General features: G+C 44.2%; 1 protein-coding gene across 1 annotated transcript; it reads left to right on the top strand.

The window, feature by feature from the left end:
* The first annotated feature begins 5,319 nt into the window (after window positions 1–5,319).
* On the top strand, window positions 5,320–16,841 carry OTP (orthopedia homeobox). The gene is made up of 3 exons (XM_028748141.2): window positions 5,320–5,653; window positions 6,342–6,775; window positions 14,322–16,841. Exons 1-3 carry the CDS (start codon window positions 5,617–5,619, stop codon window positions 14,850–14,852), a joined length of 1,002 nt encoding a protein of 333 aa, XP_028603974.2. The 5' UTR covers window positions 5,320–5,616; the 3' UTR covers window positions 14,853–16,841.
* Window positions 16,842–27,276: the final 10,435 nt, after the last annotated feature.

Genomic DNA, 27,276 nt, shown 5'->3' with positions numbered 1-27,276 from the left:
TGGGGGAGAGAGGCGGAGGGCGAAATTAAACCTGTCTCCTATTAAAAACAGCTCTCCTCCCCAAAACCGATTGATGAAAAATTAATTGAAACGAGCCAGCCTTAAAATAAAAAAAATTAAAAAATACAAGCGGGTCCACAGCTCTGGGTTTGTTTGGGGTTTTTTTGCAGGCACCTGCTGGCGGCTGGCAAGCAAGCAGAGATCTGGTTTGCCTGTTCGATTGAGACAGATGCATTTGCAGAATAAGAACTGCATCATTCTTAGACTTTTGCTGGGGTGGGGTGGGGGGGACGGGACAAAAAACCAGAGGGAGTTTTAGGTTCAAAGAGGAAAAGAAGAAGAAATCGTGACCTCTCCCGTCTCTGTGGTGGGCCTCCTGAACTTGCGCGCGCCCCGATCCACCATTTTCTCTTGGGCGTTTCAACTCTAGACAAAGTTTCCCCCTCCGAGGTGCCACCAGATCCCTCTCCTCCGGCTGCCCAAAGATCCCTCCGATCCTCAAGATACCACCTGGGCTCACGAGAAGACGCAAACTGGGAGCTACATCTCGTTCCCCCACCAGCCGCGTTTTCAGGAAGGGGCTTGCTTGGCGCAACTCTAACCCAGACGTGGCTTCGGCTTGGAGACGCTTCTCCCGCTCGGCCCCCGCCCCCGCCTGCTCTCCTCCATTTCCCTCCGCTTCTTAATCAAGCCCCGGGTTTGATTTGCCGGCGGCTGACCCAGGCCAGGCGAGAGAGGTAGTCCGCGAGATCCTAAGAAGTCACTTGATTTGTTTTCTGCAAGCAAATGGAGCCGAGGCGCGCGCACCCCCCTTCCCAAAAGTGGGCTTGTAATTTGCAAGGAATTAAAATTGATTCTTTTCATCAGGCAAAGAAAATAGGAAAATGTGAGATCGTTAATTATGGAGGGAGACGCTTTCTCATTAGAGGCAGCGATGTTACCATTCAGCATTTAAATAGCGGCAATGTGAATAATAATTATCATAACGTGTCATATTTCAGCCCTGAAAAGACACACTTGCTCCCCCAACCCCCGAAAACACGCGCGCGCACCAAATTGCATCCTCCAAAATTAAAGAAAACAAAACCGTCGGCTAAAAGGAGGGAAATACGCCCCCTAAATCCTAAACGAATTTATTTCGAAGGGGAACTTCTTTCCACCCTAATGATGCAGAGCAAGGCAAGGAACTCCTGTGTGGGAAAGAACTTCCGCTGACCAGCCTGTTTTTGAACAGAAGTGATAACCAGCTATAAAGGGGGGGGGGGACAAGAAAGGCAAAGGAGGGGGGGCAGCTTCTGTTAAGTGTGCAAAGCAATTAGGAAGCCAGGCAGAGTCGCTTCCTGGGTGTCTGCCGCTGTGCCAAAGGCGCCCCGAAGATGCAAATAAACAAGTGGACCCCCCCTGCATCCCAGCCCGTGCCCCCCCTTATTTGAGTCCTTTGGGAATCAGTGGTGGGATCGAGGCCTTAAGGGGGCAAGGACAATAACCCCAGATCTGGGTCATGTGTGTGAAACCCATCCTCTTTCTGTTGCGGCCGCGTCTGAGGAGCCCCTGAAGGTGGCACTTCCAGAGTCCCCTCCCCAACCCTCCTCTTCCTCCAGGCCGCAGTTGACGGCGGCGCCTCTCTATCTGCGATGTCTATTTCTGTTTCCCCACCCCTGCCGACCCCCAAAGCTGCCCTCGGCCTCCCCTCTCCGCCTCCAGCTGTGTCTGGACATGCCCCCCTCCCTCTCCACGGCTTGGCCGACTGGAAGCAGCGGCGGCAGCAGGCGGCGCGCAGGGGGAGAGGAGGAGGAGGAGGAGGAGGACACCCCAAAGCGGGGATGATTTCCCGGCGCCCAGCCCTTTTGGCAGGGGCACTCTTGTACAAAATTCAATCTCTCTTTTTTATGAGGAGTAAACCGCCTAAATAAATTTTATTAGGGGCAAGCAATATGTTCCCTGGTCGTTCCCTTTGTTCCAGTCCTACGTGTGTGTAACAATCTAAAACCTATTTATGGAGGGAAAATCGCCGGATCCGTCATAGAAAATCCTTTTACTTGGCTCTGAAGTGATTTTCTGAAGAACACTCTTGTCATGGTGGAGATTTTGGGGGCCATTGTGCTAAGCCGTGCCTTGTTAGGGACTTCACTTTGCCTGATCAGGTGGGAAATACCTTCCATTATCCAAGGAATGGGCCTGACTGGCACTTTTCTGGCTTGCTTGGGGGGGGGGGGGTTTGAGGAAGTAGAGAAGAGGGAGGGAGGTGGGCGGTGGGGGAGGGGGGAAAGATGACGAGGGGCTGGGAGATCTTTGTAAATACATCTCCGACTCAGCCCAGGTGGAATCCAATTCTCCTCCAATACTCTTGGATCCAAGAGGCGGAGAAGATGAAACGTGTGTGTGTGGGCGCGCGTGTTTTACATAGAGAAAAATCAAGAATATTTTCACTCTGACAAGCGTCTAGTCCCGGTTTCCCCCTCCCCTCCTCCTCCTCCCTCCCGATTTCCATTCTTTTCTTCCCTTTTCTCCCTCTCACAGCCTCCTCCTCTCTCCCCTCCTTCCCTCCCATGAAGCCCCCCGCAAGCCCATCGCGCTTTGAAGCCTCGGAAGGAATGATTTAGTTTGTTTATCCTGCTATAAAAATCAAGAGCAATAGAAAAGTCATAAAAGGGAGCGCGCCATCCATCACGCCGCAGCCTTGTTTTCCCGCGGCTCCTAAGCGAGATGGATAAGCCGCGGGTCCCAGCCCCTTGTTAAGCGCGATGATGGGGCTGCCCATTAACTATTACGCCCTTTATTTATCGACTTGAAAGGCGCACGCCGAGCCAGCCGAACTCAGGATCTGGTGGAAGTTGGCAGATTTTTTTTGGGGGGGGGGACTGAGGGGCAGAGAGATATGGAGCACCCCCACTTCCCAAAAAGGCAAGGAAGGGAAGCCACCCTCGGAAATGTGCTAGGCCACTAGAAACAGGACGAGGCGAGGCAGGAGGGCACTGCGGGGTGTGTGGGTGTGTCTGGGATCAGCTGGGAATAGTCTTGGGGAGAGAGAGAGCGAGAAAGAGAGGGAGAGAATTGGGCAAAACTATTCCGGCTCGTGAGATGCGCTGTCCAAAAGGTGGAGTGTGTGCCGCCCAGCAAGACTGAGACTCCCGGGGATTAGCTGCCCAAAGTGGCCACCTGCCCTTTCCACTAGGCAGACAGGCCACTCGGTGGGGGTAGGGGGGAGCGAGCCAAGACCATCGGCTGCCCCTTCCACAACCCTCCTGCAGGCTTACTCCCGCTCCCCTTGTAAAGTGGGCATCGCGAGGAGCTTGGTCTGCTTCTTTTGTCTTTCCCGGCTGGTGATGGTTAGCTCCTTTGGGGAGATTGGAGCAGCAGGGCCTTCTCTCTTCCCCCCCCCCCGCCCGCGCCCACCCCCTTGCTCTCGGGCTGGGCTTGCTGCTTCCATGCTTCCAAGTCTTCCAAACAGGGCCGAGAGGCGGGCAGCCCTTCACGCTCTCCAGCCTGACAGCGACCCCTTGAATGGGATCATCGACGGGCTCGCCAGGCGCTCAACTGCCCCACAGCTCGCTCGGCCGCCTCCTTTGTCTCCCCTTTTCAGTGCCAGCCCGAAACCCACCACCCCTGCGTTGCCAGCAGGAAAGGAAAGGCGGGGAGGGGGTTAAGAAACCCCAAACACAAAGGCCGAGCAATGTTTTGTGGGTGTCCGTCGGGCGGCGAAGCAGCAGCAGCAGCAGCACCACCACTAATAATCAAAAAAGCCATTCGCCCGGTTATTACTGAGCAGAGAGAATCTCCCAGGTGAATTCCCCACCCCCACCCATCTTCGCTTGGGGTGTGTGTGTGTGTGTGTGTGTGTGTGTGTGTAAGCTTTATTTGCACTACATGAATAATCTTAATTGCATCACTCTCGAATTAAAAATCAATGTTAATCAAGCTGGAAGAAGGAAATATCAGTTTTCATTGTGCCTGGCCTAGATGGCAATTCCAGGCCCCCCCTCCTTTGGAGAATGGGGCGGGGAGAGAAAGAAAAAAAGAATCAAATAACTTTAAAAGGCCATTCTGTTCTGCTACAAATACAATTGAAACGGATTGTTTAGGAGCGGATCAGAAACGGTACAGAATTTTGCACTTAATTTCCTCCGTTATCATTTACAATAAGAACCTCTTGCCTTGACAGCCAAGTCTAAACAGTAGTAAATTAGTACAAATTTATACTGATTTTACTCTAATAATCGTAATAAAAGCTTATAGATTTGGCACTAATTACATAAATGCCTAATGATCTTGAAAATTACTCTGGTTAGAAATATATTACTAATCTAAACTTTGTTGTTGGCTGGCTTTGAAAAATCAGAACATTAGAAATGGTTCGCTTCCCTTGTGCAAAGCACTTGAAATTGTTGGGATAGTTTAACATATTCAAGAGGAAAATAATGTTTTGTTTTGTTTCTTTTTGTAAAAAAAAACATTCAGCTTTATTTACTGTCTTAAACTGAGTTTGGAGACAAGCTGAACTTAGAAACTTTCTCACACGCCCAGGTGAATGAAGGAGGCGCCTGGAGGCGCTGCCTTCTCCTTAAACCAAGACAACTGCTGGAATTATTCCTGTTTTATACAAATATGTAATTCAGCGGACTGAGATCCTTGTGGGGATTTGGGGGGCGGGCGGGGAGGAGGAGGGATGAGGAGGAAAGACTGCTGCAAAGATCCAGGTTACTACAGACGTTTCATTAGGGTCACACTCCGTTTTCCTCTCTGCTGCGTTTTCCAACCATCCCACATTAGTGGATGCACTTAAGTTTATACCCCACATTAGAAATCCTTAAATAAAGCCATCCAACACAATTTATCCCCAGAACAGATACACCCCCGCCACTCCACAGCTGTGCAGAATCTCTGTGTCCTCTTTCCTCGCTTTCCCCCTCCCGCAAACCCCAAAGCGACGGCAAAAGAACAGCAACAACACACCACAACCAAGACATTAAAAAGTGCCTGTGTGTGTAAGACGGTGGTGGCGATGGGGGAAAGGAACAGCACAACACACCAGCCATTCACTTCTGCCCCCCCCCCCCGCCACCTATATTCCTCATTTTATTGGGTTGGCTTTGTCAGTCATTTCCAACTAATTTGATCAGGAGGTCACTTTTGTTAAAAAAAGAAAGAAAAAATAAGAGTGGGGCGGGGGAGGCTGCTCTCCGGCAATTCATCAGCGCGGGGCGGGAGAGAAGGCGAATGGCGACTGGGGCTTTAAAAGCCCAGCCCGCGCGGCTCGGCGCTGCTGCTGCTGCTGCTGCGGCTGGTGGTGCTGAGGCTGCGGGCGGGTGGAGCGGGGACTCTTTGGGTGCTGACATTTGCAGGCTGCCCTCCTGATTGGTCCCTTCGCTGAGCTGCTCACGGGTTCACTGAAGTGTTAAGCACCTCCCCGTCTCTCTAAAGGACATTATAATGCAAGAGACCCCCTTTTTAACCACACACCGAATTTTCTTTCATTTAGGCGATCTATATATAAATATATATCTATAAGCTTGAGAGAGAGCGAGATCCGGTGCAACTTTTTTTTTTCCATAAAAAAACCCACCACCAACCGCTAAAATTTGGGGGGGTACAGCTTTCGCCCTGGAGCGGTGCGCGATGCTCTCTCACGCCGACCTCCTGGACGCCCGGCTCGGTGAGTTGCCCCCCAAAGCCTCTCTTCCCCCCCTCTTTCCTCCCTCTCCCTCGCCCCCAGCAGCACCTGGAGCCAAGGAAGAAGCCCCGGGCAGGAAATGGACAATTTGTGCCTGATTTTACCTTAATGCGACTAATTTCTTTAAAAGTAATTGTACTGTATTAAAGTTTGATTTGATTTAACGCCATCTTAAAAACAACAACAAACCACCTATGGAATATGTAGATCCAAAAGCAGCAGTAGCGGAACTGGGGGGGTCATTTCGTTTTAGGTTGTGGCCCCTCTCCTTTGTCTTCTTCCTGTTTTGTTTTTTATTTTATTTAAGTCTCTCTTTTTTGGTCTTTTGAAATAATCCTGCATGTGTGTATCTGGTTTGCCTACCCTTAAGAAATAAATTGAGGTGCCCTTGGCTTTGGACAGGTGGATGTTCGGGAGCCTCTCCCGGCGAAGGCGCAAGGCGGCCCCCTCGGGCGAGGAGAGGGTGTCCGGGGGCGACTATCCAAGCGGGATGGCTCCCAAGTTCTTGGGGGGTGGGAAGGAGGCAGGGTGGGCCGGCCCAGTTCCTCCCCGTCGGGGGCCGGGTTGGCCTAGGGCGCTGGTGGACACCGTCCGGGCCCCCCGCCGGCCGGGGGTGGACCGTGGTGTGCGCCTGGCTGAATGGCGGCGGGCCGCTGCTTTGCCTCCGCAGGGATGAAAGACGCCGCCGAGCTGCTGGGCCACCGGGAGGCGGTGAAGTGCCGCTTGGGCGTCGGAGGCTCGGAACCCGGAGGCCACCCGGGCGACCTGGCTGCCAGCGCGGACTCGGTGGAAGGCTCCACGCTGCTGCCCGGCGACGACATCTCCGCCGTGGGCTCCACGCCCGGCGCGCTCTCGGTCGGCGCCAAGGACCCGGACAAGCAGCAGGGTCAGCCCGGCGGCGGCGGAGGCGGCGGCGGCGGCGGCCAGAACCCCGGCCAGGCCGGCCAGCAGCAGGGCCAGCAGAAGCAGAAGCGGCACCGGACGCGCTTCACGCCCGCGCAGCTCAACGAGCTGGAGAGGAGCTTCGCCAAGACGCACTACCCGGACATCTTCATGCGCGAGGAGCTGGCCCTGCGCATCGGCCTCACCGAGTCCCGGGTCCAGGTAGGCGCTCGCCGTCTGTCTATCCACCGAGCGGCCAAGCCACCCACCCTCCTCCATTCTCCGACCCTCCATCGCCCACCCCGTCCAGGGACAGGGGGGGTGGCCTTCCAGGCCAGGGGGCGCCCCCGTCCCCAGACCCAAAAGGAGTGTGGCGGGACTTAAACGTTACTACCCCGCGCTGGTTAATTAGGGTCATTGAGCTCCCCTGATTAGGGACAGAGGGCTAGCTAATCAAATTCCTCACGGAAAGGATTTTCAATCACGGAAGGGGGGCGGGAGTTCGAACTTGTGGTTTTCGTTTTGTTTTAAAGTTGTCTCAAAAGTGAGAAAGGGCTGCTGTTGTTTCTCCAGTCTAGAGACGCGAATGCAGCAGTTTCATTAAACGGCACCAACTAAAAGCAATGCTTTCGATGGCCCAAAGCGAAGCCTTCCCATTAAAAGAATAAAATAAAATAAATATCCTGCCCTCCGCTCCATCACAGCACTGAACAGCACAGACGCTGCGTTACAAAACTTAGTTTATTTGAAGCGGCCTGGGAATTTCGCTGCTGTACATTCAGTGAACGCTACAACGCTTCGAGATCGATTTCTAAGGCAACAGACTGGCACTCCGATCCCAAACACATTGCTCGATTTCACTACCAAGGAAGGCGTTTGAGGCAGCAGTGTAAGAAATATTTTCAAAGAGCCTTAAAAACCCAAGGCAGAGAAAGCCTTTGCTAGAAGTTTTAATTTTAATTTTATTAGCGTTTTATGTTAAGGAGTATTAGCAAAAACAACTCTCTGTTTATGAACAAACGCATTGGACGCATTATAGAAAAGATGAAATAATTTAAGAGAAGTATAACAAATCTCTTTTTTTGTGGTGAGGTAATATTCAATTTCAGCACACATTTGTCCCACTCTTTAAGAAAACAAATCATTTTTGTGTTATCTTCCTGCTTCGCATACTGGGAGGTTTGAATTTATTTCAGTCCGATTAGTTAAAATGACTCTGCGCTGTCCTCAGTCCTGAACTTTCCCTTTCCTTGGTTCTTTCTATTTTGATTATTCTGATTGAAATCGCTGATACCGAAAAGCAAAAATGTATTCTTTTAAAAAATCTTAAAGTGGAATCGAATTTATCTGGAGGCATTAGCATTTTAGATATTTTTTTAAAGGCACTAATTAAATGCTGCTGACTCCAATACCATCATTTTAGTTTGATATCATTAACAGGTTTATGAGGAACTTAATTACAGGGAAATCAATGAGATTTCTCTCTGTATAGAGAGAATAGATGTGTATGTACTTCGTGAGTTGTAATCCTCTCTAATTAATTTAGCCAGAACTAAAGACCGCCAAGCAGATAAATGCAGAGGAAATCTAGAAACAACACTTTTAAATCCCAAGGAGGACTTCTGTGTTTGCGTTCAACAGAGTTTCTGTCACCATATACCTACCTATAAAAAGTGCATTAATATTATCTATTAGATTAGAAAACACTATAATGGGGAGTCTTCCAGAAAAATTGTTACGCATGCCCAAACCAAACCAATTTAAAAACCAAACCAATGCTAAAACCCGAAAGCTACAGCAATTCTTCTCTGAATTTATATATATTAGATAAGTTATACAGATTTATTCAACCCGTGTAGAACGTTAATTAGTTTAAATTAAAAATGAAATCTGGTTCCAAATAAAATATAATTGGACAACTAACTTGGAAGGAATAAAGGAAAAGAGCAGGAAGCCTATTAAACTCCACTGGGTTTCTCCAAAGGTTAATAAGCAATTTCATTATCAGGAATGTGATGAACGAAACAAAATGCATAATATAGAATGGAAATAGCGATTATTCACCCGCTTCCTCTCCCCAGTGGTGGAACTCCGTAGAACTAAATGATAATGGGATCCTGGCCCTACAACGATTTACAGATAGTAAACGAAATTACGGAGAATGAACAGATGCATACGATCTTATTTTGGGTTAATTAATTAATACAGAATAATTACCTCGCTTCATTTACAATTGCTAACGCAAAATAAAACCCTCCACTTCAACATAAACAAGTGCTTTTCAAAGACCCCAGTCGCGATTAAAACAGTGATAAGGATTGTTATTCCATTTTAAATCATATTGTTTCTTGCCTTTCCTTCGAAGGTAAGCGTGCGTCAGATGGCGACCCGAGGTCGCTTACAGCCTGAAAGTATCCATATTTTTACCCCCGTGGTTTTCCAGCCTTACTTGTAAGTAAGTCGCGTTCACCTCAGTAGGACTCACCTCCAAGTGAAATGGGGGGGGGGGGCATTTTAATGACCTCAGCATAATCCTACACGCTGCTAATAGCTACGGGCGGCTGAATAGAAACAATTTAATCGAGTGGCAATTTAAATATTCTTTACAATAATGTTCTGCAGTTTAAAAAGTAATCAAATCAACATAACCTTCTTAATTAACACTTCAGAATGATTAACATTGTGTAAGCTTGTGCAAAAATAAATTATGGGAAATGTATTTACTTCCCAGTTCATTGTATTCTTGTTACTTGACCAAATGGAAATGAAAGAGTAATGGATGGGTTTATGGTCTCGTTTACACAGCCTTTGCGGCGCGTAGGGGGCTCCACATTGATCCGGGAATGCTCCACACGCCCGCCTTTCGAGCTGCTCTCTATGCACCATTATATGCAAAAATAAATTATATTTTTTCTCACTTTCCTGTCTTAGACATTTTAAAAACCTACCCCTGCTTTGTCGAAAAGGCCTATCCCACGCCTAAGCTACCACTTTGCGCTCGCTCTCTCTCTCCCCCCCCCCCGCCTCTTTCCAGACCGGGTGTAATAAAACCATTCTTTTTATAGCATGCCATTATTAGAAACCAATTTCAGAATTATTTATAACCTGGAATGGCTTATTAAGCAGCAATGCGAGAATCATGCAAATGACAGCGATCCAATGCAATATAATAAGCATAATCATTAGTCTCTCGCGCTGATTAATTAACTTTCAATATTTTATTTACATAAAAAGCAAATCAGTGAAATAACTTCTGCACAGCCAGGCTTGCCTTTCAATATTTTACACCAACCTAAAAATAATGTGCTGAGACTCCATTGACCGTGTCCCCCCGCGCTGGCCGTGTCACCTGCCACATCTTAATAGGGGACAAGCTGAGAGTATTTTCTAGTTTTCTAATGGAATGAGAAATTGCATTTTCTTCCTCTCCCAGTAACTATTAAAGCGTAATGAATTCGGCCTAGAGTTCACGGCTGGCTGATCGAAATGAACCTGAAATCTGAGCTTTAATGCAGCTCCCCAGATTTCCTACCAAATCTTCGCATTAATCATCCGCTGGATTCCAATGAGATCTTCATAAAGCTTTGTGAGAGGAGGGGGTTGGGGTGGGGAGAGAAAGGAAAGTAATATCCTCTCCCCTTTTTTCTTCCCCATTTATAGCTGGGGAATTAAACGGGCTATATATTTCCAAATACATTTACAGTATGTCTATATTACTGTAGCAGCAGGTATCATGAAAGTAGAGTTTGAAATTGCAAACTCCATTAGACCCTCAGTGTTGTATTAATAATGTTGGGCGGTGGGGAAGCAGAGGGGGAGTCGCTGCGTTTTCTGATCGCAGCCGAAGTTGCCCAAATGCCTGTGGCTAATATATTTCCAGCTCCGAGTTGTCATGTGCGCCTTTTCAAAACCTCCCTCAGGTTCTCTCTCCCTTTTAATCTGTCATGCACCGGTTTCCAAGTGGATACGTTCACATTTTCAAAAGCATATGCGCCGTCGCTCTGAAGTGAGGCGATGACGACCTGATGGAGATTCTTTTACAACCCCAGTAAACCATGACACATAAAAAGATTTTGTGGCCACCATTTAACTATTAACCCTAAAACATAATTGAACACGACTTTTCTCCGTCTCTCTCCCTCTCCCCCTCTCATCTTTTTCTTCCTGCCTTCCTTCCTATTATTATTCCTATAACATTTAAGTCCTTAACAGCTGTTCCTTCTTGCTAATGGCCAATCGCATTTCCCTGTATAAATTGAAGGGTTTGAAAGAATGCGGCGGTGCTCCGGAGCCTCTCAAATCCGTAGAAGGCTTGTAGACTGTCCCTAAAGCGGAGTAGGCACAAGAGCTCGGAGCGGCCCCATTCCAGAGTGGCGTGGCAACCCAGTGCGCCCACCGCCCGCAAATAAGACAGGGATCTTTGTTCCTAAAGCGCACACCGACGGTTCTTAAAACTAAAGGTTGGAGTGGGACAATAAATACTAAAACCGATTTGGAATTGTTACGGAAATTCCTGGTTCCAAGACTGGAGTTTGCGTCCCTTATTAAAAAAGCAAAGCAACCAAGTGGGGTGTACACCATGTATCCAGATTTGACTCTGGATAGGGCCCAGCCCAAATACGCATCTCCATTCTGCCCCCCTTTTGCGCTGCAAAAGTTCCTGCCCTTTCACGAATCTTTTTTACGCATCAACTTGTGGCGGCGGCAGCGCTGTGGCCGGGGTAAAACAGAGCAGGGTAAGACCGTGCAAAGAGAGAAAGGGGTCGAGGCAGAAGAAGGCAAAAAAGAACAGGTCGGGGAGAGAGCTGGAGAGAACCACCAAGCCAAAGAATATTCCCACAGAGAAATAAATGAATACCAGGCCAAGTCACTTATTAAGAACTCGTAATATTTACATATACAGTACATGCAAAATTGTGTATATTCGCGTGACATATACGTTCATGTAATTAACTCGACTGGAGTAAAACCAAAAATACCAACATTGTCTCACGATAGTTGCGCCGCGCGATCCTAAACATGTTTACTCGAAAGTAAGCCTGAGTTCAATGGAGGTATTCTAAAGCTAGAAGGGGAGTGTGCGCCATTCAGTTCAGTGGGGGGGGGGGTACATCAGAGGAAACCTGCATAGGATCGCGGTACCCGCCTCAGTTTGCTTTTCTATCCAGCCAAGTCCCGCTTGCTCATATTCAAAAGCCTACTTATAGTGCAATACTAAGGATGTTTTTCAGAAGTTGAGTCCCACTAATTTCTGAAAGTCTGATACCAGGTCAAGTATGCTTAGCGTTCGAGTCTTGTTTATTTATGCTTAGTATTTAGACACTTGGGAAAGGCCTAATTTTTTTTAAAAGCCGAGTTGAATGGCTCAGTAGAAAATGAAAAGCTGCTGACACAGACGAGTTCAACGTTTGGTGGAGCTGACAGAAGCTCGGTTGATTAACTAAGGCATCAGAATGAATATCTAAAGCAAAATGCTCCACAATTATTGCAGTGGCAGCTCACTTGAAGTAATGATTTAATGCATCTTTGTTGTATCTCCTTAATGAGGTACTTGAGCTTCACCACAAGTCAACTGCAAAACAAAAACTTTAATATATATATTTAAAGCTCAGCTTCTCAGTAAGCAGCAATCTTTTCCAAGTAGTCACTAATCTGGCTTTGTTTCCAATTACATTATATAAATTATTTCTTTTGGGGGAAAGTCTCCCTTATGTCTTATTTACATTTGCAATATGAGTATTCCTCATGCCTTGAAGTAGGAAGAAAAACATATGAAAACACCAATTATTTCACTGGGAAGTATGGCATATTCAGTGCTTTCAACTTCTGGTACTCAGGTAGTAGGAATAACTCCTATTGGAAACCACTGCTAAGCACTAAAATAAAAATAAAAATGTGTATGGGACCTCTACACATCCATCTGCAATGTATATTCAGAGTGCTCCACATATCTGTAACAAAACACACTTATTTGTTTGATCCCAGTAGAGAGATCAATACACAGTTTTCTCCTGTTCATCCATATTCCCTTGCTGATCTAGGCTCACATATGCAACAGATGCTATGTGTATGGATCCTGTGGCTGGATGCTTTAGGGCAGCAACAGTGGTTTCATGTGTGATTCCCAGCCATGGGTACCAAATGCAGGGTTCTCAATAACCAGCATAGATAAAATATGGATGCCAATTGTAGATGAGTATGCATCTTCCATATTGTCTGTTGATGTATGCACATATCTAGCCTCACATAAAACATACATACATGCATATGGGTAGCTAAAAATGTACTTCTATATGCAAAAGTCCTTGTAAAGACGGGCAAAGAATGCAGTCCGTATTCCAATTTATATATTTGCTCTAAGCATATGGAACTAATGCAAATAAGGGGTGGATACTTTTAAAACTATTATAAGAAACACAATCTTCTGGTGCATTAAATGAACATGCCTACAGATGCATCTCTTACTCATAAATATTTTATAGCTTATATTAATGTACTTATCTTGATTATATTTCTTGATATCATAAGATATCCCATTAGATTATTTAAAAGTGTTGTAGATCTAGTGAACTCAAGTGGTTAGTGAAGAACTTTTCTACAATCTCAGTCAGAAACCAATTTAACCTGAACTTAAGTTAAATCACTGAAACTAAAGAGCCCACATGGCTTGTGATTCAGCTACTACTGAACACCTAGTTCAAATGTGAGGAATGGAACTTGTGCGTAAGTCTGAAGGTAAATGTGCATATTTGAGAAAAAACACAATGACACCGTTCTCTAAATATGTTTTCTTTGAAATATTTCACCAATGATTTCGGTGCAAATCTCAAGAGTGCTTAGGATGAGGTACTATAAGAACCATGAAAGTTATGTCATTCACATTGTCTTAAACACAAGTTTTGCACAACTTGTTTATGCATCAGGATATTAATTAGACTGCTAGCTCCAGAAATAAGAGGTACGATTGTAGCATTATTTTTTTCTTTTGTGCCTATGGTCACATAGTAGGCCTCCCAAACTACATATGAGTCTAGATGCTTAAGAAAAATTATTATAAAATCTAAACATTATTACAAAAATAGTAACAGCTGTAGCAAACTCACAACAGTAAAATAACAGATTATTGGTACCAGAGTAACAACTTTATTTTCTAGTGTTTTCCCTGGGTTCTATCAGGGGAAAAGGCAGGGTATAAATAAATAAATATATAATAATACTATTTCAAAGGGCTAAAATCTAAGGATTGTAAATACAGTATGCCAGCTCTTTTATTTTATCCCTCAAGCCATCTGTGTCCAGAGTGGGGAAATGTTCCTCCTCCTCCACCACCACCTTTAAAATAATATTCTCCCTTTTGTCCCCAATGGAAATAGAATGGTTGCCCTTATTTTCTCCCTTCACTTATGCTCCCATATTTGTCAATGGAATATTTGGGGTCGGTTTCGGAGGAACCGTGGCGAGGCTGAAGGAAACAAGGCAGCAATGATAAAATACCAGTGCGTAAAAACCCATATTTTAGCCGGACAGCAGGACAGACAGCAGACGTCTGTATCCACACACAGACGCCTTCTTCCCCCCTCCTGACAACTCCATCTTCGCCTTTAGGGCCTCCAGCCAGAGGCGTGGGCCCTCACAGAGGCGGGTGGCGGAGGGACGCGGGGCCTGTTCAAGCGCTTTGCCCGGAGAGCCCACGCTAACCGGCCTCTCTTTTCTCTGTCCTTCCCCCCACTTGTCCTTTCCTTCCCCGCCGGCGACGACGGGCGGCCAGGTGTGGTTCCAGAACCGGCGGGCCAAGTGGAAGAAGCGCAAGAAGACGACCAACGTGTTCCGCGCCCCCGGCACGCTGCTCCCCACGCCGGGCCTGCCCCAGTTCCCCTCCGCCGCCGCTGCCGCCGCCGCCGCCATGGGCGACAGCCTCTGCTCTTTCCACGCCAACGACACGCGCTGGGCCGCGGCAGGCATGCCGGGCGTGTCGCAGCTGCCCCTGCCGCCGGCGCTGGGCCGGCAGCAGGCCATGGCGCAGTCGCTGTCGCAGTGCAGCCTGGCGGCGGGGCCCCCGCCCAACTCCATGGGCTTGTCCAACAGCCTGGCGGGCTCCAACGGCGCCGGCCTGCAGTCGCACCTCTACCAGCCCGCCTTCCCCGGGATGGTCCCCGCCTCCCTGCCCGGCCCCAGCAACGTGACGGGCTCGCCGCAGCTCTGCAGCTCCCCGGACAGCAGCGACGTGTGGCGGGGAACCAGCATCGCCTCCCTCCGCCGAAAGGCGCTAGAGCACACAGTCTCCATGAGCTTCACCTAATGGCGTCTCCTTCCCGCCTTCCCAGCCAGCCAGCAGCCTGCCCCCAGCCGCGCCTCCCGCTTTCCCGCCCTTTTTGCTTCTTCTAATTCCTCCTCTTCTTCACCTCAGCCCTGCCCTCACTCCCCACTCCCGCCATTTTTTTTGTACTTAAAAGAGGGAGGGGGAAACAAAAACAAAACACTTACCAGGGAGTCGACTCAGGATCAGAAGTGAGTGGACTGGTTTGCGGGCAGAGTTTAAGAGTGGTCGTCCAAATAACACGACCCAGGCAAGCGCACGCACACATAAAAACATACAGACAAGGAACACGCTCACCCCAACCGCCGCCTACTGTGCTCCAAGGGCGGAAACACAATCGACGTGTGTCTTAATAAGGATTTGAGAGATGCTCAACCTGACAAAAGGACTCGTTGGATCTCCTTTAATTTACCCCCACCGAGTTCCAAGCCCCGCACAGCCAAATTCAGATCCAGGCATCTGTTGGGCTTTTATTTTTTTATACAAAACACCAAAACAAAAACCCACCTCCTGTAGAAAGACAGTATACAATGTGTGCATGTGCGTGTACAAATAAAGATGAAAGTTGGTTGCAGGGGTTTTGATAGAAAGGTTTTCTTAACGGGCAAGTTTGGCCTTCGGGTGGCTGCGAGGCAAGAATAGTGGTCAGGATGTGAAGCGTGAAGGGGAAATTGAACCGATTTTGATAAAAGCATTTTTAAGCGAATTTTTTTTGGGGGGGGGGAGGGAGTCAAACGATTTTTAAAAAAGAACCCACTCCAAACACTTCCTATTACTCTTTCTTCTTTTTGTGGGCGTTTTGATTTCTTTGTTTCGGTTATTGCTGTCCCTCCAGTTTCTCTTGTTGCCCTCCCTCTCCGAGCAGCAGGCTGATAGATAGATGCCTGGCGCACGTGGACTTGAGACATCTCCAACCTGGCAAAGACTTTGTACAGATAAAACAATCAGCTATTTTTTTCTCCCTTTCTGCATGTGCTGGTCCAATCCCAGAGAACAGAAGCTATTTCGAAGAATGAACAAACAACGTGAAATAGGATGTTTTGTGTAGATAAAGCATTCTTGTTACATACTGGTCGATTTGTGATATGTTAAAAGAAAAAAAGAAAAGAAAAGAAAACTTACTGTCTGTGCTTATTTATTATGGAATTTTGGGTTTCTTAATAAATGTTTGAGGCTACTATAAAGCATATGATTTGACTTTTGCCAACAAGTTTATATATCAAGTTAATGTAAATGGATAAATAAAATCATTTTCAATATGTGATAATGAGAACGATGGTGTGGCTTGAGATAAGAGGTGTTTTAAACGAGAGAAGAAAGAAGATACTTGCTACCTTATTTTTAAATTTAGGATCCAGCGAGGTAGGGGGGGAGGGTTGTCATACATTTGGAAATAGTTTGCTTGCTTGAACTTTGCGATGAAGCACTTCATTTATTACAATTTGGATACTTTATGTGAATAAACTTTTTAATTTCTCTGCGTAAATGACCTTTTAACTCTCACGAGCAAGGTTATGATGACAATAGCAGCAGCAGCCGGAAGCAATTGAAGTTAAACCAAGTAACACACGATGTGTGTGTGTGCACGCGCCTGTGCTCGTGCCCGCACATCGAAGGACGGGAGAGAGTTACAGAGAAGGCAGCAAAAGTCTAGGGCCCTTTGTGTTGGCAACGTTTTGTAAGAAGTGACATCATTTAGTTGTTAAGCCAAAAGCAAAAATTTATCCGGCTAATTTCAAAGAAGCCCTTTCAGTTTCACAGAGAGAAGAGGCATGCACGGCTGATTGCAAGGAAAGTCCACAGATTTCTGACGGTAAAAATCTTAGCATTTTTATTTTTGTTTTTTTGCCGAATACGAAGCCTGTGAGCTCCAAAAAGAAAAGAAATAAAAACACAGAAGCCCCAGTGTCGAACTATATGAAGCCAAAAAGAATAGCTAATAAAAATCTGAAAGGGCGGGTTAAGATTAAAGCAGCGTCCGGGTGTTTTCTTTCATCTCAGTTGACTAAAGGTTGTAGGCAGGGCGAAATGAAATTGACATGTATTTGGAGAAAGCAGAAGGTGCATTTTGCAATCTATCTTTTCGCCGGCTTTCAAATGAGCCGCTGTTATTGTTGCCGTGACTCACTAGACATGATCTTACGGCAGAGAAGACATTCGCTTCCCTTCCCTTCGCTGTTTGCAAACTTGGGCTCTGCTAAAGGGCAGAAGGTTGTCAAGCACCAGGTAGAAAAGGATGCTTCGTTTTTTAATGCTTCACTCAGATCGTTTTTGTCTGCACATCAATTATAGATCTCTTAATTACACACAAGAGGGTGCCCAAGTCTGGAGCCTTTCACAGAAGGGCCCTTGGTTGCTCCCCAGTGAATTCCGCAGATGCTTCTTTAATTTAAAAATAAAATAAAAAAAGAAGTCAATGATTAAAGGTCCAGGATGAGAAGGAAATCACTTTGGTGTCCTGAAGAAGGAGCCCTTTGGATAACTTAGGCACCCAAATGCCATTTAAATGAAGCTCTAATTTAAAAGTGGTCACTCTCCAGGGTTACACCACAATGGCAAGAGAAAGGTATCATTCTTTAATATCAGTTTTGAGATTCAGCATTCACACAGGAGGTAAACATAATCAAATATCATATACAGATTAACGGATGATAATGTGCAATCATATGGAGCCATTTTGAAAATAATTTTTGAAAGCTCCCTCTTCTTCAAGCAAAAATATTAATCCTTCCTCCTGATGACACTAGAGCTCCACTGGCCCAGGAAATGAATACTCTTGAAATTTTTATTATGCCCTTTTGTTTGCGTTTTTGTTAAACTAGACTAGAATCTAATTTTCCCCCAGACAGTGAACTGAATGTATATTCAGTGACTTTAATTAAACATGCTGCATCACACCTATTTTGGTCTTGGGGATACATTTAGAGACAAATTTTGATTCTCTCATTGACTTCTAAAGTCTGTAGAGCCAGTCCCCATCCACGGATGCACATGACCTCTTTTGTGTGTCTTCTATAATCTCAGTTGATATTAGAGATCTCAGATGGATCTATTTGATCCTTAATCTTAACATCCTTAACCCCAGGACTTCAGAGAACATAACAGAGAGCCCTTATTTTAATAACCCCCAATTCAGTATCACTCCACATAGATGTCATCCTTCCATTCTGCCTTTTGTCTTTCAATCTATATCATAGTTTCCTTATGATGTGCTTCATGCCTTTAATTGAAATACAGTAGGTCTTTTATCTGCTTTATAATGTATTTTTCAAATAAAATACAATTCCCTCCCTCTCCATTTCTTGTTTGTTTGATGTTACTGAGAGCAAGGAAGACCCTACTTCTGAGAATTTTTCTTCTCTTACAGATTTTGATTAATACTAATTTTTTAAAAAGAGGACACAGGGTGTGTGTGTGGAGAAATGCTCTGATGGGTTAGTTGCTGCAGAGCTGGCCTCACATAGTGGCTAAGAGCAAGGTAGGATATGCCAACTCTAACCTCTGTCAGAACTGCACCAGGGCTGACCTTAGGCACATTACTGTTCTATTTGGACCCCTTCACACATTAGGTGGAGGCAGAATGGATCAATTCAACTGGGATCTGCAGCCAGCTCAGTTTTCTGACTAGCATATTTGTAAGACTTCCCAAATGCAGTTGTGTACAGTGGTACCTCGAGTTACATATGCTTCAGGTTACAAACGCTTCAGGTTACAGGCTCCGCTAACCCAGAAATAATACCTCGGGTTAAGAACTTTGCTTCAGGATGAGAACAGAAATAGTGCAGTGGCGGCGCAGCGGCAGCTGTAGACCCCATTAGCTAAAGTGGTGCTTCAGGTTAAGAACAGTTTCAGGTTAAGAACAGACCTCCAGAACGAATTAAATACTTAACTCGAGGTACCACTGTATTGTGTTTTTAAGTGAGCAATTAAAATATTAGAATATACCCAAAAAGTGACCCAAATCTGCAATATATGGGGATAATAATGACATTAACTTGCTTTACTAAGATAACATAGATGAAGTGTTTGGATCCTAAAACCTCTATCAACATATCTAATGTTTGGGCAGCCCAACTTGAAAACCAGTTAAGTCACATGTGTTTGGTTGAGCTTTGGGCAAAGCAAATTGTCTTCATAAGCAAATAGCAGTGAGATGCATGTATTTCCACCACTGAAGTAAACTCATCCAATATTGCTTTAAATTCTAATGCTCCAATGCATCTAGGTTTTTGATGGACTTATTGAACCCACAGGTGGCTTGCTCTAGTTGTAAAAGAGTACATGGACTGCAACCTTAACTCAGGGGTGTAGCATGGGGGGCAGGAGGGCCATGGCCCCCGGTGCACAATTTTGAGGGGTGCGAACTAAGTGTCCCCATGCAGGCACAGCCTTTTGCAGGGATCCCTGTCCCACCCAAGCATATCCTGGCTTCCCATCCTTCCCTGTCTGTCATGGGGGGGGGGGGTTCTCAGGGAGCCCAGTCTGGCCTCACCACTGCATCCCCAACCCCCTCGTTGAATGGCCATCTGGCTCAGTGTGCTCCTCAGACAGTGAGTGGGTACAGATGGAGGGAGACAAGCAAGGGGCAACCCCAGTATGGCCTAGCCTGGTGCTCCTCTACATGGGTGTCAGGGGGATTTGCCCACCAGGCACCAGCAAACCACGCTACGCCAATGCCTTAACCTGCTCGTTCAAGAGTGTGTCCTATTATCATAAACAGATACAATGTTAAGTAAACTTAAAACTTAAGTGCTGGTCTTTTCATTCTTCTGAAATAAATCTGACTCCTCCATATCCTAAACCTTTCAGAGGTTGAGCCAATGGTCTCCAAGCAGTGATAGTGTAGAGAATTATAGAGAACTGAGCCACACCAGCATAGAGGGTTCTTATGTAACCCGCTTTTGTCCTTCCATTTGTGCATAAGAGGCATGACTCACTTCACATTTAGGTGATCTCTGCAAATCTCCCACTGCTCCTTACCAAAGTGCAGCAAAGGTTGTTTACAAGCATGCTAATTTTACAGCCCTTTTATATAGCCTTAAGTGAGACAGGTTTATGATGTAGGCATGTAATAAAATATAGTCTACAAGAGGTTTTTTTTTTTAAAAAACACAACTCCAACATCAACCATGTGTTTTAAAGTGTTAGGTGGAAATGGGCTCTTAGGCTGGGGAGGGGGGTACCAATCCAAAAGGTCCAACTCCATTCACTAATGGAAATGTGGTAAAGCATTGCAAAGACTTCCACTTAATTATTCTTCCCAAAATATGCATCATGTTCTCGAGGGTTTAATGAAAAATGTCCTGGTTCTGAACAAAGCTGCTTGGCTTCACTTATCCTCAGTGTAACATTTGTTTCCATGGCAATAGATGTTTGCCTTATATGACGGCCTGGAAATTTGTGGAACCAGGTGGATCGGGGTGACCTGAAAAAGCTCTACATTTGCCTAGTAAAGGGGAAGCGATGCACTTAGAACTGGAATGTGGTGAAAGAAAATAAGGCGAGTGCAACTTATGAGTAATAATTCCCAGAACAATTTTCCTTTACAAAGTGTTTACAAACTACATCATATATATTCACAACAGCCTTGTAAGTCTCTCATCTGACTGGTCATTAACTTCACTTTGCAGAGGAAAACGGAGGCTGCAATTCTAAACATGCTTACTAGGGTGTTGTTGGCATCTGTCTGTCTCAAGGGACAATTCAGTGAGCCTGTGGGGGTGAAGTCAAACCTCTGGAGATGCATTAGCAATCCTGAAGTGACTTCTCTGGGGCGCAAGCCTGGGCAGTGTGTATGGAGGCCCTGGGCTGTCAAGACAATAAGACCCCTTCATAGTCTCGCGGATGAGGTCCAAAGAGCAATACAAATAGCACCAGCTTGGCTGCTGGAACTGTCAGAAGGAGGTGTACAAGATGCCATCCAACCGTCTTAGCGTCTCCACCCTGGATTTGTCTAGGGTTTACTCCTTAGTCTTTTCTTCTCCTGAATATATCCCGCAAGGTAATGGGTACAGATTTTCCCTTGGGGTTTACTCCCAAAGCCTTTCTCAAGAATAAGTATTGCCGCAAGGCAGAGGAGGTTTAGGATCAGAGTTTTCCTTCTTCTAGATGGGCTACTTTCCCATGTTTATGAGCCCCATCTGCGCGTACTAGGGTGTATGCCCTATTGATCATAACGAGGCTTGCTTCTGAGTAAACAGAAATGGACTAGAACTGCATATCACAGAATCTGAATCCAGATCAAACTTCAACAGTACAGTGGTACCTCAGGATACATATGCTTCAGGTTACATACGCTTCAGGCTACAGACTCTGCTAACCCAGAAATAGTACCTCAGGTTAAGAACTTTGCTTCAAGATAGAACATAAATCACACAGCAGTGGTGTGGCAGCAGTGGGAGGCCTCATTAGCTAAAGTGATGCTTCAGGTTAAGTACAGTTTCAGGTTAAGAACGGACCTCTGGAACGAATTAAGTACTTAACCCGAGGTACCACTGTACAAACATTGGACTATGTGGAAGGTTACTTCACACTTGATTTGAATTCATTTAACTACTTGTGCTGTTTATTGTGATCATTTTTCTTTTTTATTCATCTTGTTGGTTTTATGGTTGTATCACGTGTTAATTAGCCACTCTGAAACGAAGGGTGTAGATATTTTAAAAACACAGGTAAAGGCAATTTCATGTTGGAATATCTGCAAAGCATATGTGTAGTAGATCATTCTGTGTGATTACCTCACCTGTGGGTTTGTTTTGTTTTGTTTTTGTTTTGTTTATGATTCATCTCAGGAGTCCTGAGGTTAAAGGCTTCAAGCATATTTCCATAGGGTGATTTGCTCACAAATGAGTGTCCTTTTCAAATGGCTAACCATAAAAAAAAAAAAACATTCTAACAATTATCAAATCACCAAAATAAACATAACAAATCACCAAAATAAACATATAAATAAGAGCTCACATATTAAGTGGAATCTTGGGAAGAACCCCATGGGTGTGCTGAGTGGAAATGGGCAGGCTGCTTTCAGAGCTGGCAGAACACATTTTGATTTCTGAAATGATGGGTAACATGATGTCCCCTGCTAGAAACTAACCATACTGCCTGGTATATCTTCCTTCAACATTGGTGATGGGGGATAGCATCCTCTGTCATGCCTGAGGGCAGCAAGGAAAAAGGAACATGAAGCCCTGTTGTCCAACAGAAGAGCATCACTGGCTTCCAGTACAATTCAGTTTCAAGGTGCTGGTTATTATCCATGAAGCCAAAAACAGTTTGGGACCAAGCTATTTAGAGGGAATCTCTTACGTGAATCCGCTTGCTCATGTTGTGCATCTCTTGACCTAGTCCATTGGCCTTTTGAGACAAGGTTGGTAACAACACATGAGAAGGCATTTCCTGTGGGGGCATCCATTCCGCAGAAGCTCCAGCTCCATACCCCAAGAGCATGGGTAGGCAAACTAAGGCCTGGGGGCTGGATCCGGCACAATCGCCTTTTAAATCCGGCCTGCGGACGGTCCGGGAATCAGCATGTTTTTACATGAGTGGAATGTGCTCTTTTATTTAAAATGCATCTCTGGGTTATTTGTGGGGCATAGGAATTCGTTCATTTTTTCTTCTTCAAAATATAGTCCGGCCCCCCCACAAGGTCTGAGGGACAGTGGACCGGCCCCCTGCTGCAAAAGTTTGCTGACCCCTGCCCAAGAGGTTAGCTCTCATTGGGTCTTTATTTTTGTTCTGTTGACAGTATAAAACTTTCCTTTTTAAGAAAGATTTTGATTCTGTTGCTAATTAGTGTATTGATGGTACTACTCCTGGTGGGCTTTTGGGGGGGGCTGTTTTAATGGTTATTATTGTTTTCATGTTTACTACTTATGTGTATGCCACACTGAGCAACCGTTGAGAGGTAAAGCAAAATATGATTTTTTTTAAGGTAACTCAGAAAATAAGCATCTAGATGCAAATGTATTTGCATCAGCATCACACATGGCTCCCCCCTGTTGGACTGGGCTGAAAGATTATAATGCAATTGATGATGATGTTTACTTATTGTTATTATTACTGATTTCTATCCCGCTTTTTAGGATGGGGTATCTAACCTCACAAGATAACAATAAGCCATTAACATTAAAAAATATTGGGTGATAGCCCTTATTTCAACAAGTTTATTCTAAGTATGACTATTCTAAGTATGACTAACACTGAATATCACTCATTAGCATCAGCTAATGAATATTTGATAAAACAGAGCTCCATTAAATACAGACTGGAATAAAAACATTTTTAAAGGATCTCCTAATAACGAGAAAGGAGACTATTCATAACTCCATGGTAAGGGCTTGCCAAAGATGAATTCCTTCTATAAAACTGGAAAAATGCTATCAGTTTCTAAACATCAGCAAAAGTATTTTTTAAGCAAGGATCAGTTATTAGATTCCAGCCCTGTACAATACTTTATTTATAAATATTTCAGGTGACAGTAGGCCAGGGTCACATTTCTGGCTACGTGCACAACTAAGGTGCCTGGGATATAGCCAACCTTGTTCATCTAATATTTTTCTGAAAGGCAGGAAAATGGAATAAACCGAATATCCTTTCAACAACTGCAACAAATACTGAATTGAAACAGGAAAGAGGAAACATTTCTCTCTCTCTCTCTCTCTCTCTCTCTCTCTCTCTCTCACGCACACACACACACACACACACACACACAGAGGAAATTTATATTTAGCCTACATTTTGCTTTCTCAAAGCTTTCAGCATTAATATAATATTTTACTGTTTGTCAGGACTTGCATATGCTGGACATATTTGCCTTCCTTAGTTTTAATATTTATAGAGCTTTAATAAGATTCAGTTATTAGCAAGTAGATATTGATTTATTTCCATGCCAACAGGCTTGCGAACATGTTTATTCCCCTTTAAATATTTCTGCCCCTTATACCTACAGATGGCTGTGTAATTAGGAAGAAGCTTTTATTTACTTCTATTAAAATGGTTTATCACTTCCCTCTCGTCTTCTTCCTCATGGGAATGCAAAATTCCATCACTTTGTAGACTGTAGCATTGGGCATGATTCATGTATAGCACTAGTGTAATGCCTTGTGGATGAATCTTTTGCTCTCTGCTTGGTGAATGGCAATCCAGAGAATCTGAACTAACTTGGAAAGGCAGGGAAGGATTACACTAGAAGATGAACTCTCATGCCACTTCCTGCTTTATGGTTCTCTAACTGCCTCTGGTGAGCAATAATTAACAGTTGCAGAAACTTTGGGAAGGGGATGCTACAGAATAGATTATGCTATTTTAGTATCACCAGCAATCATCCTTGCCACTGGCAACAAAAATGTGTATTAATTTGTGTTGTGCACTTTAAATTTTCATGTTCAGAATAAAAACCTCAGAACATGAAAATGTCTCTTGCAGTAATGGAGTGATGGCAGTTAACCTGTCAGATGAAAGTGCGTAACCTTCCTTTTCTCCTTTTCATGACAAAGATAATCTTATCTGAGGACATTTATGTGAAGAAATAGAACCATGGCATGGGGAGACCCCTGGATCATTAATCCTGGCATCTACTTCCTTCGCAGTTCTTTGATTAGTTAGATTCATTCATTGGAGATTTCGGAGCAGGTTTTTCCTCCATTTGTCACTATTGGCTAGGTTCACTGAGTTCAGGCTGAGCTGAGGCAGAAGCAATGTTTACTAGTAATTTGGTAATACAGACTACCCTAATAATTCAGCATAAATATATCTTCCTAGGGGGTGGAGAGTAGCAGCCATTTGCTCCTACATACTAATACAGGTTGCACTCATGTTCAGAGAGAAATGAAAGAACACAACTGACTAGGAATGTGTTTTGTATATTATATGAGGATTAATAACTAGGCCATCTTTGTATCTAAGAAAGAATATTAATGGGTTGCCATAAAATAGTCGCCTTCAGTCTGGTATTAACACAGATCATGCCCATGTGGATCACTGCAGGAAATTATGCCTTTTTAGCATTTCATGATAAAAAAACAACATAGAGGACAAAAGGTGTAAGTCATTGAGCCATTGAGCCAACCCATTCAAATGGCCCATGCAAGGGGACTTTAAATGGGACTTCACAGGAGAACACCAATACTTTCTGAAAATGGTTCCAATCTGTATCAGGATGTAAGAGCAAATAGCTGGTGCTTTTTCAGATGAGATATTTGTGCTGAATAATTATTAGGACAGTCTATATTACCAAATTGCTAATAAACTTTTATTCTGACTCAGTTCAGCCTGAACCTAGCTAATAGTGACAAACAGAGAAGCAGGAAATTCTCTGCAATATCCAATGAGTGAATCTAACTAATTAAAAACAACAACCCTCTGTGGATTGTGCCCACAAAGGGGTTTTTGTTTTTTTCTAACAGAGAGTGAAAAATGTAAAACACATATGTCATTATATAGCAAATAATTACAGCACACCCATCTATACTTATTCACAGTCAACATTCTCTCACAGTATTGGATTTAGGGCCTATAATTCATACATTAGGCAGCTGACACATGCTGAGAATAATATTAAGTTCCAATTCTGCATTACTCACACAATGTTTAATATATTCTCTGTTTCTTTTCATTTAAATAGCTAGCCTGGTATAATCAAGCAGTGTATAAATTTTATTAAATAAATAAATAAGGTAGGAAATAATATAAACACACCCTTCCTTAACTTCCCTTACTCTATTCCCTGTCAACTTGTTTCAAATTCGCTACTGTCATTTCCCCACATTTCAAGTTGTTAAAGTTAAAGTTGTTACAGAGAGCTGTGATGTAAGGAAAGGACCTAACACATATTTTGTCTAGACCATGTGTCTAAATGCATAGGGAAGCCCCATTTGGACTGAAGTTTTAGATCAGGTTGGAAGTCAATGTTATTGTTATGGATTTTCCCGAAGGACTGTACAAATGACAGTTTTGTAGAGGTGTTGAGAATGTATGCCATGACAGTCAAACACGTTCATACTGATTCAAATTTGTATTGTAAATGTGGCACTAGAATGTTCTGGGGATATGAGTGATATAAGGCCTTGCCACAAATCATGTTGCAGGAATTCATTCTGGTATCATAGACTTCAGAGTGTGCCAAAGCTGCCACCAGTCTCTTGAGTGAAAATATAACATAAGGCTATACTGCCTCCTTTAGTATTTTTTAGGACCAAGTGAAAAATGGACTCCCAAGATTTTTCATATTATTTGTGGTTTGGTGGTGGGTTCACCGAATATTATTTCACCAAATATTATTGGGGGCGAGGTAAAATTCTTTAACAGAAAACACTTCTGATAAATTTCTGCTGACTTAATATTGAAGTAAACTTCATTGTTAGACCATATTGGTAGATAAAGGAAGCAACAGCCTAAGAGAAGAGGGAGCTAATTGAAGGAGTAGAGCTAGACCCATTATTTCTCTCCAGAATATTAATATAATATTGAAATAATAATGATGCTGGATCAGCAATTTTACCTAAAATTCATAGATAAAGGAAGTGGGGATGCCATTTTCTGAATATTCTCCAGAGAAGTAACAAAATTCCCCAACAGGTCAAAATAGAAAATGTTCAATGAAATTTCATAACGTTTTCTGAGAAATTTCAGCTCAGTATTTCCCCACACCATACAGTGCTGCTGAATATTATCCTCATATTCACGATACCAAAAACTTCCAAGCTATTTGCTCCACAGCCATGTCCTCTCCCCAGAAGGATCACAAATGACAACTAATCTATCGAGGAGAGGGCAAGAAAGAATGGAAGCATCTATCAAATATAGGAGGAGATAGCAGTGATTCAAATGAGACCCTTTTAGGCACTTTGCACGTTTCAGGTTCCACTAACACTTAATGGTTGATCCCAGACCTCTTCAAACACAAAAAGCAACCATTACTTAGTTCTGCTTCCATCCTCAGTCAAAAACTGATTTATGCTTTAGTTAATAATAATAATACTAATACTACTACTACTAATAATAATAATTTTATTTATATCCCGCCCTCCCCAGCCGAAGCCGGGCTCAGAGCGGCTAACATCAAATGTATAACACATTAACATAAAATCAGACAATCAATTAAAATACATCCTCAAATCAGGATCAGAATGAAAGCCAATCAGATGGCAACCCGCAGATTAGGATTTAGGGTAGGGTTAGGTATTGTGTAACACCTTCTAAAATTAATCTATGCCTCTGTTTCTATAAGGACTGCCTAGTACTCCACCTGCTAAAGGAACCTGTGTGTTTTGCCTGAAACTACAACACAGTTCTTTGGATTTTGGGCTATGGTTGGATGCAACCTGTATGTTTTGTTGGGATGACATTTTTCCTTTGCTTATGATGAAGCTTAAACATTTTATTTTTTTCCATGTTAATAATTATTAAC

Source organism: Podarcis muralis, chromosome 11, assembly GCF_964188315.1.
Source record: "Podarcis muralis chromosome 11, rPodMur119.hap1.1, whole genome shotgun sequence".
NCBI classification, from domain to species: Eukaryota; Metazoa; Chordata; class Lepidosauria; order Squamata; family Lacertidae; genus Podarcis; species Podarcis muralis.
Note: the sequence above shows the minus strand (reverse complement) of the source record. Positions and strands in the feature narration are given on the sequence as shown.

Coding starts and splice junctions, on each gene's coding strand:
- OTP (XM_028748141.2), top strand. CDS start 5,617: ATGCTCTCTCACGCCGACCTCCTGGACGCCCGGCTCG. Junction 5,654..6,341: donor CCTCCTGGACGCCCGGCTCG/GTGAGTTGCCCC, acceptor TTGCCTCCGCAG/GGATGAAAGACGCCGCCGAG. Junction 6,776..14,321: donor TCACCGAGTCCCGGGTCCAG/GTAGGCGCTCGC, acceptor ACGGGCGGCCAG/GTGTGGTTCCAGAACCGGCG.